This window comes from Mus pahari, chromosome 10, assembly GCF_900095145.1.
Source record: "Mus pahari chromosome 10, PAHARI_EIJ_v1.1, whole genome shotgun sequence".
NCBI lineage: Eukaryota > Metazoa > Chordata > Mammalia > Rodentia > Muridae > Mus > Mus pahari.
The window spans coordinates 116,706,839-116,720,494 of NC_034599.1; the positions used below are offsets into that span (position 1 = coordinate 116,706,839).

General features: G+C 35.6%; 1 protein-coding gene across 1 annotated transcript; it reads left to right on the forward strand.

The window, feature by feature from the left end:
• The first annotated feature begins 2,311 nt into the window (after positions 1–2,311).
• Ccr3 (C-C motif chemokine receptor 3) lies at positions 2,312–13,153 on the forward strand. The gene is made up of 2 exons (XM_021207714.1): positions 2,312–2,513; positions 10,064–13,153. The coding sequence occupies exon 2, from the start codon at positions 10,075–10,077 to the stop codon at positions 11,152–11,154; it is 1,080 nt and encodes a 359-aa protein (XP_021063373.1). The 5' UTR covers positions 2,312–2,513; positions 10,064–10,074; the 3' UTR covers positions 11,155–13,153.
• Positions 13,154–13,656: the final 503 nt, after the last annotated feature.

Consider the following 13,656-nt stretch of genomic DNA (forward strand, 5'->3'; position numbering starts at 1 on the left):
TTAGTTCCCAAATAAAAGACACGGGCCTTTTAGATTTATAACAAGCCTTATAACACTTCAGCTGGACAGCTATCAACCCTTTAAGATATTGTGTCTGCTTCTTCTGCTGAAATCCCCATAAGTACTTGCATCTGTTTCATTTCCAATGCTCCTGCTTCATCAGATCAGCCCTCATGGCCACATACACATGGTCCATGCTACCCCATGGCGAGTCCTCCTTCCTTCTCCTTGCCTCTCTTCATGGTCTCTGTCTGAGACCCCCCCGCCCTGGGAACCTTTGCTCTATTCCCTCTCTTTTACTCAGCCCAGGCTGTCGACATCTTTATTAACCAATCAGGGATAACTTGGGAAGTGGCGAAAGTTTACATAGCACTATTTGGTATACATGAGGATCTCCTTGTCAGGGGCAACCAGATCTTCGGGGTCAGTATTTAGCATTTGAATAATAGCAGCACCAGACCAACTCACTAAAATATCAAATACACTACAGATTAAAACAGTGTATTATTAGTCAGGGTTCTCCAAAGCAGACCCTTAGGGTTAAATCAGCTTACATTAGAATTGTAACAGTTGTCTCACAACTGAGAGTGCTTTGAACCTTATAGTTTCTTAGTCCATGAGGCTTTAAGCAGATTCTTGGAGTGCTGCTGGTCTTTAGTCAACAATGGAAGCCTTGAAATGCTGATTCTGATATAAACGAAGGAATCCACATCAGTTAAAATAGTTCAAGTATTTGTCGGAATGCTGGAGACTCCACCAACCTGTTAGCTGCTCAGCCTCAATCTGACACTGAAAAGCTGGAAGGTTCCTGGAGAGCCACTGGACCTTAATCAATGTTATGGAAGCCTGGGAAATCTGGTTCTGATATCAGCTGTAGCAACAGGACAAACTACCTCAGCAGAAAAAGGGAAGGCCAAGAAAGCAAAGGCAGATAATCTTCCTTCTGCCATGTTCTTTTAAAATAATTGAGTTGCTACCAAGAGGCCTTCGGCCCACACTTGAGGTTAGTCCCCACATCAATTAAGGAAGTTGGGACACTTTTTTCAACTAAAGCTGCCTACTCAGTGATTCTAATTTTTGGCAAATTTATGTTAGAAAAAAGAACTATCACAAATAGTTAAGTATCTGGTTAGCTATTATTAAAACTACTTGTGTCCTCTTGGCATATCATTAGATGTTGTAGTTAAGTATCTGGTTAGCTATTATTAAAACTACCTGTGTCCTCTTGGCATATCATTAGATGTTGATCCTCAAGTCATGGTTTGAATCTAAATCCCTCACAGGCTCATTTGTTTGACCACTTGGTTTAGCTGATGGACTGTTTTGGGAAGCTGTGGGGCCCTTTGGGACTAGGTGGCACCAGTGGGTTACTGGGGGTGGATCTGGAAGGTCATATTTCCCCTCTAGCTCCATCTCAAACTCTATTTACTGAACGGAAATGTAAATTCTGCTATGCCTTCTCCACTATGAGATAGAAAAAATCCTTCATCTTTTAAGAAGTTCCTGTCAGGTATTTTATCACAGGGATAAACAAGTCTAAAACATCCAATAACTCAATAGATCCCTTATGGTAAGAATTAAGTTCTCTTATTTCTACCCTCTTTCTTCCTCTCTATTCATTTTCTTTCCCATCCTCTTCTGAATATCTAATAAGAACTTGGTAAATTCATTGACCTGTACAGTTAGTAAGGATATCAGAAATTATACCATATATTTGTCACTATTCCCATCAACATTAAGTGAATGGGTCTACTGTCCATTATCACACTAGGTTCATGGGGATATCAGCACATAGTCAAGATATGTTCCTAGCCTTGGGATGCTATGTCACAGTACAATTCAACCTACACTTTACATTGGTTGAGATCTGTACTTTACATAGAAACTTCCTTGGTTTATCTTAATTGACTTCATGACAGCTTTAGGAAATAAAGATCTGTTACAATTATAGAGGAGAAAACTAAGTGTCCAGCAAGACTGGCTCAGTGGTTACCCTGAGATCATGCAGCTCTAGAACCACAGTGGAAATGCAAACGCATGTCTTTGTGAATTGTCAAAATCTTTACTGATGTGCTTGTCCTCATAATCTTCAGTTGCTCCCAGTAAATTTGCTGTCTCATCCTTTCCTTAAGAGGAAATTCCCACATTGTTTTTCCACAGTCTGTCCATGAGTCAATGATTATTGGGAAGTTGTTACCCATACCTCACATAAAAAATTAGCAGTGCCAAATGGGTGAAGAGCCTGCAATATAGTTTCTGAGTGTCAGCAGTATCCATCCATAGATAACTCAACGGAGAGTCAAGTATGTGCAGTAAATAACAAAACGGAAGAACTGTAACAAGTTGGTATCTCTCTGAAAACTTGCAAAACCTAAGAAGCTAGCCTGTTTAAAACAGGAAGCTACGCTGTTTACTACCTGACTGGTGTATATGATCAAGTGTTATCTCTGTTTCATTAGCAGTGAAACTTAAGTTACTACTGGACTCATAAAGGACTTAGCAAAAATCACCAGGTATCGTTTCTTCTTTTTATTCTTTTTTGGACAAGGACATATTGAAATTCAACAGATGTTTCTTAGACAATATTTCCAGGTAGGCTTTCAGAATGCTAGGAAAGGAAAAATGGATATATTAGCCTATGTAAGTGAAAGAAATACCTTGCAAAGCTCTCTTGATTGCAAGAGAGAGGTGGTGTATAGTAATTTAAAGATAACATAAGGTAGACTTAGAAAAGATTTTGCTATGTATTTCCATTTTCTTCTTGCTTTCCTTATTCCTATCCTTCTATTTTCCCATCTATACTATGATACAACATGAACCTTATAACTACTCAAGCTACATTATCTGTTACCAGCCTGTACTTCTTATAATTTATAAACATTCCAAAAGTGTTACATTAGTAGTTAGTGTTTATTGATAATGACTTGTAATATCATCATAAAAATGTAATCTATTGTGTGTATGTATATTGGCATGAAAATATATTTATGTATTCGTGCGTATACTAAGTAATGATGTGTTTAAATGCATTATTAAAGTTTTTGGAAATCAACTCTAAAACTATTAGATGGATTGGTTGATGATTGCCGTGGTGTCTTTGTCTGGATTATGTTGGCTGGCTGCCTTTGGTATATCTATCTCTGTTAGAGGGCAGAGACAAAAAAATTCCATTTAGTGTTTTGAAAGACCCTAGTTTGTCTGGGGTTAGAAGTAAAACGGTTTTGGTGAGTGCTCTGAGAGAGGGTGGCAGTCTTCAGTTACAAGTAGGTTGGGACTCTAGCCCAAACCTGTTTTCAACCTGTAGGTTACAACCCTTTGTAGGTGGCATATCAGCTATCTTGCATATTAGATATATATATTACAATTAAAAACAGTAGGAACATTACAGTTATGAGGTAACAAGGAAATAATTTTATGTTTAGGGGTCATCACAACATGAGGAGCAGAATTAAAGGGTTACAGCATTAGGAAGGCTGAGAACCACTGGGCTAGAGGACCCTCTCACTCCTTTCAAAAGATGGTAACATTACACTGAAGCTAGTCTCTGAGTAATTTCTCCTGGAATAAGAAATGAGAGTACTCTATGACTCAACAGGAAAGAAGCAAATACGCTCATAATAAATTAAGCAAAGAGCACAGTCAATGCATAGAAGAGAGAATATGGTGACTAATAATTACAATTTTAAAATCCCTCAAAAATTCCTCAACAGAATAGTAATAACAACAGTAAGACAACTCTATATCCACCTAACTGGCCCAGTAAAATTTTGTTTTTGTTTTTATTCTTATCCATGTTGATGAATGCTTTCTAAACCTGGCACCATTACCTCCAGTGCTAAGAATTTATTGTTATACATTTCCTGGAAGCAAATTGACAAAATGCATCAAGAGGTTTGGAAATGATATTAGTTTGAAAAAGTGTCTTGGGGTATATAGTTTAAGGAAATAAGTTTTAAAAGGCAGAGATGTTTGTTGGTGTATTATTTATAAAGGGTATTTAATGTAAGTAACAGAAGGCAATTTCATGTGTGTTGTCAATTATATTGTATAGAGCACCTAGTAGAGGCACATAGTGTGTTTCTTGCTATGCTTACTAGAGTAACTTGGGCTTAGCATGCTGAACATAACTGGTCATGCTTGGTCATGCTGATTACATTACTTTGCCAGCACAGATATTTTCCCTATTAAAAAATATTCTTCACAACCATCTTGTTCAACTAATTAACATCAGCATTATTCAAAGCTATCTGCTACATTTGAAATACCTGCTATTAAAATACAATGGCCAACTCTGATCCCCAGGAAAGAAGGTTAGTAAAATCCTTGGCACGTGCATGAAGCCAAGTCTCTCAGGATGAACTGACTACACTTTGAAATTTAGAACACTTGACTGCATAGGGTCCATGTCACTGAAGCAATATTTAGCCATCTATCTAACTCAAATGACAATTGGAAATTCCAAAACAAATCTACAAAGTTATGTAGATGAAAAAGACTTGCATCTTACAGCAGGGATGATTTAAATTTCTTTCTTTTTCTTTTTCTTTTTCTTTTTCTTTTTCTTTTTTTCTTTTCTTTTCTTTTTTTTTTTTTTTTTTTTTTTCCGAGACAGGATTTCTCTGTGTAGGCCTTGGCTGTCCTGGAACTCACTTTGTAGACCAGGCTGGCCTAGAACTCAGAAATCCGCCTGCCTCTGCCTCTTGAGTGCTGGGATTTAAATTTCTTAAGCAATCAAAGACTTTGAGAAAATCAACATAAGACAACAAAGAAATGAATAAAATTTTTGTTCTTTTAAAGAACAAAGAAGAATAAATTTAAGAACAAACTCAGAATAGATATTTTAACTATATAGGAGTTTGTTGAGATGTATAGATTGTATATTTGTGTGATATATATTTGCAAATATTTTATAATTATAATAAAGTTTATAAAATAAAAAGTAATGAAACCCTTTTAAAATTATTTTTTTGAGGACAGACATCGTTTTAAAGGATAGAAAAGAAAAAAAGACCAAAATCTACTTTTGCATTTGTATGACTTTGATATTAAGGTATGAAGTTTCCTAAAATCAATCCAACTTTAAGAAACTTGAGTCTCTATCTCTGTCCCCTCTTGTTTCTGTCTCACATTCTCGTTCCCTCCTCACCCCCATTTAGGTCTATATAACTTTTGTGCTCTTTACTTCCCATTTTGAAATAATCTTGAAATAACCTTTAAGGCAACGAGATGATTAGTTTTCTCTACAAAAGTATATTCTCAGACTGTACCATTTTTTTTACCCAAAATGTACCTTATTTTCCTGACACATGTGCAAACCTGCTTCCATTATTATTTCTTGGGATTTTAGTTAAAAAAAAATGAAGTAGACTTAATAACCTTGGCTAAGAATGAAGTTCAGTGGTAGAGTCTTTGCTTATCATATTCTAGACCCTAAGTTTCATTCCCAACACTGAACAAAAATGTGTTACCTTTACATTTATTTCCAGAAAGATTGAGGAAGCTCACTACTGCATATACTTCTTTCTATTCTAAATTTTAATATAACGCAGGGCTTGTTTGTAGACGGACTCAAACATCTATCTATATGGGAGCAAAATTTATCTCTAACTGTTCACACTTTTTAAATGATCACAGGAGTGAATAATTTGTGTAACTTTCCTTAGTAGGCCATTCTTGAGGATAAAAATATTAAAATCATCAAGTACATAATATTCTTTCACAGGGAAGATTAACATCTTGTTTTTAAGAAATAAGAGAAGGGCTGGTGAGATTGCTCAGCAGGTAAGAGCACCTGACTGCTCTTCTGAAGGTCTTGAGTTCAAATCCCAGCAACCACATAGTGGCTCACAACCATCCGTAACGAGATCTGACTCCCTCTTCTGGAGTGTCTGAAGACAGCTACAGTGTACTTACATATAATAAATAAATAAATAATAAATAAATAAATCTTTAAAAAAAAGAAATAAGAGAAAAGGCAGAGTTACTCTTTACTTAAAGGAAGACTGTTGTGTTGGATTGGATGTTTTACACTATGTAGCCATGCCTGGTATATTGACATTTTAGTCAGTGATAACATCATATACAACTGTGGTCTCACAAGATGGTGAGGGACATGAAAATTTCTATGTTGTAGTGATGCCACAATCTTTATAACACCGTAGCACAGTGTACGACCGGTATACACAGAGATTCTGTGTAAAGAAACCTAGTGTGTTGCCAGTTCTCTAGAAGGCTAGCACAGGGCTGAGGATGTAGCTCTGTGTCATGGTATTTTCCTAACACTGAATGTCTTGCATTCAGTCTCCAGAACCACATAAGTAAACAAACAAATTGCAAATTTACTTTTTAAAAGTATAGCACATACAAACATTAACTACATACTCTATTTTATGTAGCTAACTAGGTAAGAAGTTTGTGTAGTTTCTGTACTATGTTTTAATTGTTATTTTAGAGTTGGCATTTAAGAATATGCTTAGGTTGTATACTGGCATTGTAAAATACATTTTATATCTTTTTTCAGCTGAAAGTCAGACTTTTAAAAGAACACAGTTAAAATTAAAGATTGATTAGATCTATGGAGGAAATAATTAGATCAACAGTCAGATGACATGATAAATTCATTGAAACCTTTAAAATATTCAAGCTTCCTAGAAACATTCTTTTTTGTGTGTGTGTTTTCTTGTCCTTTTTTAATGTTTTATACAATTATTTTATACAGTGACTTTACTGCAGGAAAATTATGGGTTTCTTATGTTTCTCCACAGTTTAATAAGCTTAACATCTCAATGAACATTCTTTGTGTCCTGTCTCCTAGCACTGGATTATACCTAAGAACCAAAGCATATGTGAGCTCTGAAGAGACTGGACATAGGCCCTCATGATTGATCATTAAGCCCCTTCTCAATTGAGCTATCTCCCAACCCCCATTAAAGACTCTGAAAAAGTAAATTATCACATTGCCTGACCTTATTCACATTCAAAAGCATATATTTAGAATCTGTTTACAGGAAAAATAGACCACACTTTTCCTCAAATCCCATGACACTTATTTCAGAAAATAAGCCTTCTCTACTGTGCCTTGTGCACAAATAGTTCACCGAGAGGCTTCCAAAGAAAAGCAGCTGGTGGATGGTTGGGTTTCAATGCCTCTTCTCTAGTAGGATCTCTTTTTCTTTCTTCTTTTACAAGTTTTGGTGGCAGGTATCATCTGACCTACATGGATTTATCAAGGCCATGAAGATAATCATAGTCTCAAGCTTGACACAGACATAAGCAGTTATGAAATGGACCTCAAACTTACTGAACTTACCAACTTGTAGAAACATTCTTTATGGGGCTAGAGATGCGTATCAGCGTAATAATGATTCTTGATCTTACAGAAGACCTGGATTTGGTTCTTAGTACCCATGTGGCAAGTCACAACTACCTGTAACTCCAGTTCCAGGGGACTTGATGTACTCTTTTGACCTCCTTGGGTTCTTGTACACATGTGGTACACATAAACTCATGAAGGCACACATATACATACAATAATAACATATAAATAAATGTAAAAAAGAAAAGTGTGTCTTGTGTATTTTCATCTGCATGCATATATGTATATTATGCTTATACTTTGTGTTGTTTGCATGGCAGCTGTCGGTGATGTCATGCACATAAACTCAAACTGGTAAATAAGCTCAAATACCTTTTAATTTAAATGACTTAAATAAATAAATACATTTAACAAATAAATTTGTATGTAAGACAAAGATATCTTAAAATTATTAGTATGTATTTTGCAAAGGTTGTAATAAGCCAGTCTGGATTGAACTTACCGGTTAGATGTTTAACTTACAATGTGTATTATTTTCCATATATCAAGTATGTCAACTTTCAAATTTCTCCTTTGGCAATGACATACATTAAAATACTGACTATATTTGTATACTCTGCAAAGTCTGCATGTTTTATAGATTTCATATGTTATTGTATATATTGTATTTGTATGTATTGTAGGCATATATGTAATATAGACATTGTATACATACAAAGTCTAAAATAGTTGTTAAAAGTAAACTAACTAGGTAAATTTAAAATGTGAGGTTTTTAAGTGTACTTTTTATGAATTTAAAATACAAAGTCATTAAACATTTAAGTTATTTTACGTAAATTAAAATACAAGGTCATTCCTAAATATGAATTATAAATTCTACCAAAAGAACATATATTTCAGTCTATTAATAAATATGACTGATGCTAAATTAGGGCTATATGGCACACAATTTAAAATTAGTTTCTCCCTGAATTTTTATTACAATTTGGAATTACTGAAAGTTTAAATTTTTCCTTAATATAAGCACTTCCATGTTCAAAAATATGAATCCATGTGATTTTAATTGAAAAGCAATTTTAAAGGTTATGAATATGTCCTTTTATTAAAAATGATTTTGCTTATTTTGGAGATTCTTAAAGCATTATTTCAAAACTTAAATTTAGGGAAAGAAAACAATTCAGAGTGAAATCAGTAAATGAGGAAGAAAATAGAAAAAATAATACACATAAGAATATATTCTGGATGAAAGCAATTACTTGCAAAGTAAAAAAATTACATAAAATAATTTTGTAAGATAATATTTTGCTCTAAAACAAGATAATTAGAAAGAATATGAGAAAACTATGGGTTTAAACAACTCAAGCAGCCTTCAAAAGACTGTAAACTGTTAGCCTTGAGATTTCTTAGTGTGTTCCTTCAAAACTTGACTAGTTCAGATACTATTCCTTCTCAATTGAAAGAACTTATCTTTGAGGCTTCCAACACAGACACAACTGGATAGGGAAAAATGAGAAAACAAAGTACTTTCATGGAAGTTTCCTTTTGACTCTCCCAGGTAACCCCCAAAGAAGGAAGATGCCTTTCCTAGTAAGTATCCTTCTCTCCCAATGTGAGACTCATAGGCGATCAGTAAATCTGGGGCCAAATAATTGTGCACCTAGCAAGCAAGAGGAACATTGAAAGACAAGTCTGTCCAAATCATCCTCAGAGGAGTAAGTTCCACCTAGTCATTTCTTTAAACTTGGCCCTTCCTCTTAGCCAGGAGAAAGTTAGTGGCCCATTCTCTGAGTAAGCAGAGTATGAATTTACTGCCCTTCATGAGATTTCTGCCTTGTCTGCTTTCTTCTTTCTCTGCTGGAGTCAATAGTCTGTAAGAAAACAGACACTGGTCCTCCAGCTCCTGGTCTAATAAAGTAAGTTGTATTAGAAAATCTACTTCTCATACCCTCCAGCTCATCATCTTTTTTATGAAAGAGAAGCTCTTTGGATATCATTGCTTACCTTAGCACTACCAAGAGCCAGAGAAAAGAAAAGTCACCAAAGAGATGCTGCTTAAAATTATACTGATTTCAAAGTTAAATAATAATAATAATAATAATAATAATAATAATAATAATAATAAATAATAAATAGCAGCTAAATCACCAATAACTAAATTTAAAATGTTTATATTTAAATTACTGAGAAGCAGATTGTATATAGATAGAAATTAAAACTCTACTAAACTTTAACTTACTTATTAGAGAATTTCAGATAAATTACTGTCTAAATAAGCATCAGTTTCCCCATTAAGTATTGACATGTTCATCAAAGGGCTTAAGAAAGGTGGTTATCATTACTAGTGCCGGAAATTTATATGAAGATTATGATTTTGAAACTTATATAAAATAGAAATTCTCAAATGTGTTAAAATATGCATTAGTAATAAGAATTACATATTATACATGGATCATATAATTATCATTCTGTTCATTCTTCAGTTCAAAACTTTGAATTCCCTCCTTCAAATACTTTCAGAAATTAATATTTCTATGCTTTACCACCATCCATAGCATTTGTTTCCTTTTCTATTATGAATCATGATGACTTTGAGAGCTACAGAGCTTTTTTTGTCTGGCCCCTACTCATAGCATTTCGGATATATCTTGAAATTTGTACTAAACAAATTCTAATTTGAGTATCTTAATAATAACCAAGTGATATATTTCACACAGTTAATGTTTGTTTTTTAATTTTTTTCTATCACAGAGACAAATAGAATGGCATTCAACACAGATGAAATCAAGACTGTGGTTGAAAGCTTTGAGACCACACCCTATGAATATGAGTGGGCACCACCCTGTGAAAAAGTCAGTATCAAAGAGCTGGGGTCATGGCTCCTGCCTCCACTGTACTCCCTGGTGTTCATCATCGGCCTCCTGGGCAACATGATGGTTGTGTTGATCCTCATGAAGTACAGGAAGCTACAAATTATGACTAATATCTACCTGTTCAACTTGGCAATTTCTGACCTGCTCTTTCTCTTCACTGTCCCATTCTGGATTCACTATGTCCTGTGGAATGAGTGGGGTTTTGGCCATTACATGTGTAAAATGCTCTCTGGGTTTTATTACCTGGCTTTGTACAGCGAGATCTTTTTCATCATCCTGCTGACAATTGACAGATACCTGGCTATCGTCTATGCTGTGTTTGCCCTTCGAGCCCGAACTGTGACTTTTGCCACTATCACCAGTATCATTACCTGGGGCCTTGCAGGACTGGCAGCATTGCCTGAATTTATCTTCCATGAGTCCCAAGACAGCTTTGGAGAGCTTTCCTGCAGTCCTCGCTATCCAGAGGGCGAAGAAGACAGCTGGAAGCGTTTCCACGCTCTAAGAATGAATATCTTTGGTCTAGCTCTTCCTCTCCTCATTATGGTTATCTGCTACTCAGGAATCATTAAAACTCTGCTGAGATGTCCCAATAAAAAAAAACACAAGGCCATCCGTCTTATTTTTGTTGTTATGATAGTCTTTTTTATTTTTTGGACCCCGTACAACCTGGTTCTCCTTTTTTCTGCTTTTCACAGCGCGTTTTTGGAGACTAGCTGTCAGCAGAGTAAACACCTGGACCTGGCCATGCAGGTGACTGAGGTGATTGCCTACACCCACTGCTGTATCAATCCAGTAATCTATGCCTTTGTTGGTGAGAGGTTCCGGAAACACCTTCGGCTCTTTTTCCACAGAAATGTGGCAATCTACCTGGGAAAATATATTCCATTTCTTCCTGGAGAGAAAATGGAAAGAACAAGCTCTGTCTCCCCATCAACTGGGGAGCAAGAAATCTCTGTGGTGTTTTAGTTGGGCAGAGAAAATTGTCTCTTATTCCGTGGACTGAAAGATGAAGCAAACACATTAAGTCAGTCACAATGACCTCTAGCTCAGTCATTTGCACTTTCCATGCAATGCTGATGCTCTCAAAGACCTGAAAACACACATAATAACTGCAGAATATCCTCATGTACCCCAAGATCATTGCTAGAGGACATGTGCTGGCCAGTTGACAATTCATCAAACATGAAAAAGACAGTTTTTTTGATTCTCTGAAGAGTTGCACATGTTCTTATTCACTTAAATGTTAAACAATCTGTTCACAAGTTGGAAGGTTTAAAAAATATTTAAACTTCTACTTTAGCCATTTTTTGACATCAGTGAAATGTTTCACAAAATGCATTTATTTTATTTCCTAACATAAGTAGTTCTTTTTTCTTCTTGATGAATGGCTTTCTTTTTCCTCTTTTTAAAAAATTATTATTTGTATATGGACTATTGCTCTTGCAGGAGACTGGATGTTATTATATCTTGTTTAATTTTTCTTAAAAGTCAAATGAAATCATATTTCCTATGAGTGATTGAAAACATCTTGGAAGGAACACACTCTCCTCCTAAATGCCAGTTTTATGTTGAAAAATAGTCTGGGGCCATCTGTATTGAGAAGTCCAGGTGTGGTGCTGTCGTTAATTCTTCCTAGACTTGACATCATAAGTACCTGGAGGGTAGAGTGACACATGCACAGATAACTCCTATTATATGAGATGAGTAGAAATTTGGAGGTAGACATCAAGATTAACAGATAAAGTAAGACTGGAAACCCCTTTCCACTGCCCTCACATACCAAATAAAGGATGTACAAGAAAAGTATATGACATCCCACAGAAAGAAGTTGGCACTATGCAAATAACCCATGAATGATAAAAATCTATATGATGCAGTGCTTTTGGGTGTCTGTCTTTTCACAGATCATTAGCCTACTTCTATCCTCAAGAATATCCTTTTATCTTTCTTAATAAACTGCCTGTGTGTCTATCATTATCTATATGTTCATTATTCTGTCACACGAGACCCTAGAAATCTCAGGAGGTGCTCTCTAGATTGAAGTGCGCACTTATAGAACCACCTCAGAGCTCATGATTCATGGTTGAAATGAGGCCTGAGCATCAACAACAGGTTCCCAGGTGACGGACATGATACTTGTCCCAAGATCACATTTTTAGAATTATGTTGTAACTGTGATGCTTTCAGAGACTCAACAATTGAAACTGAGGACTTCACAAGTGTTGTCGGAGGAATATATGGGCCCTTTAGATGTTTATGATAAGGCTATATGCCATTATGGTCAGCTGATAAGATATGCTAGTCTATCTGAAATATTACTATAGGAGGAACTTACAGTTCTATCAGTCTATCAGTTTTATACAGTTGAGCTTTTCTTGAGTGTATGTGTTTAGAACTATGAACTAGAAGCTGTGAGAGACACAAAGATGAAGGAGGAAAAAATGGAGTGGCTATGGCTCAGGTACCTTTCTCTCCTTCCTTTTCTTCTGATTATAGCTTTTTGGGGATGTAACTTCTAAGGTTTTATTTAACTTGGCACTTTTCTTTTGGGTATAGCATAGTCATCTCATGATTATTTTGAAGTAGAGATTACCTTGGTCTAGTAACCATGACAGCTATTTGAGCAGAACAATTAAGAGGTAAGTTAGTCAGTAGTGATGCTATTGGAGTTACTGATACTCCATAGTAGAAGGAAATATAGGGTCACAGTCCCCTCATCTTGTATTACAACCATTACTCTCTCATTCTCCAACTTGCTCATGATCTTGGGAGATGATAAAGATATACAAGATTGAAAGAATTACTTGGAGAGTGTGATTCCATGATTTCATTTTCATGAGATCATTATTCATAATGGGATGAGATTTTGTGATGAGACAGCTGTTTGAGGGTAACTCTCTCCTTTAAGTATCCCTTCAATAATGCTCAGTAAGTAGGCTCAATAAACTCATTGGTTTTCTAAGTTGAACTTTGATGGAACAATTGCTTTGATTTATAATTTTGTCCTTACATGAGGTGAATACATATTTGTTCAAGATAAGTTAGTACAACAATTTGTCATTTTCTAGAGAAGATGTAGACAATGTGTCATAAACCGACCATCTGCTCATCTAACACCTGCCTGTTAAGTTTCAGGAATGGGTTGTAAAAACATTGCTTAGGGTTAAGTGAGGAGTCCAATGTGTAAGGAAAAAACATGAACCTTTTCCTCATAAGACCTTGGTCAAGTAGGATAAAGAGGAGAGGAACAAATGAATCCAGTGCAAAGGGGCTCCTTTTCTCTGGGGAGAAGGGGAAGAGACAATGGAAGAAAGGATTTGTAATGGTGGAAATGGGAGGAAAGGAAAGAGTGGGGCTGTGATCAGGATGCAAAGTGCATAAAAATAAATTATTGAAAAAAAGAAAGGATTTGTAGAAGGCTCAATTTATTGGGAAGAAGGGGCACACCATGAGTGGAAAGAAATACGG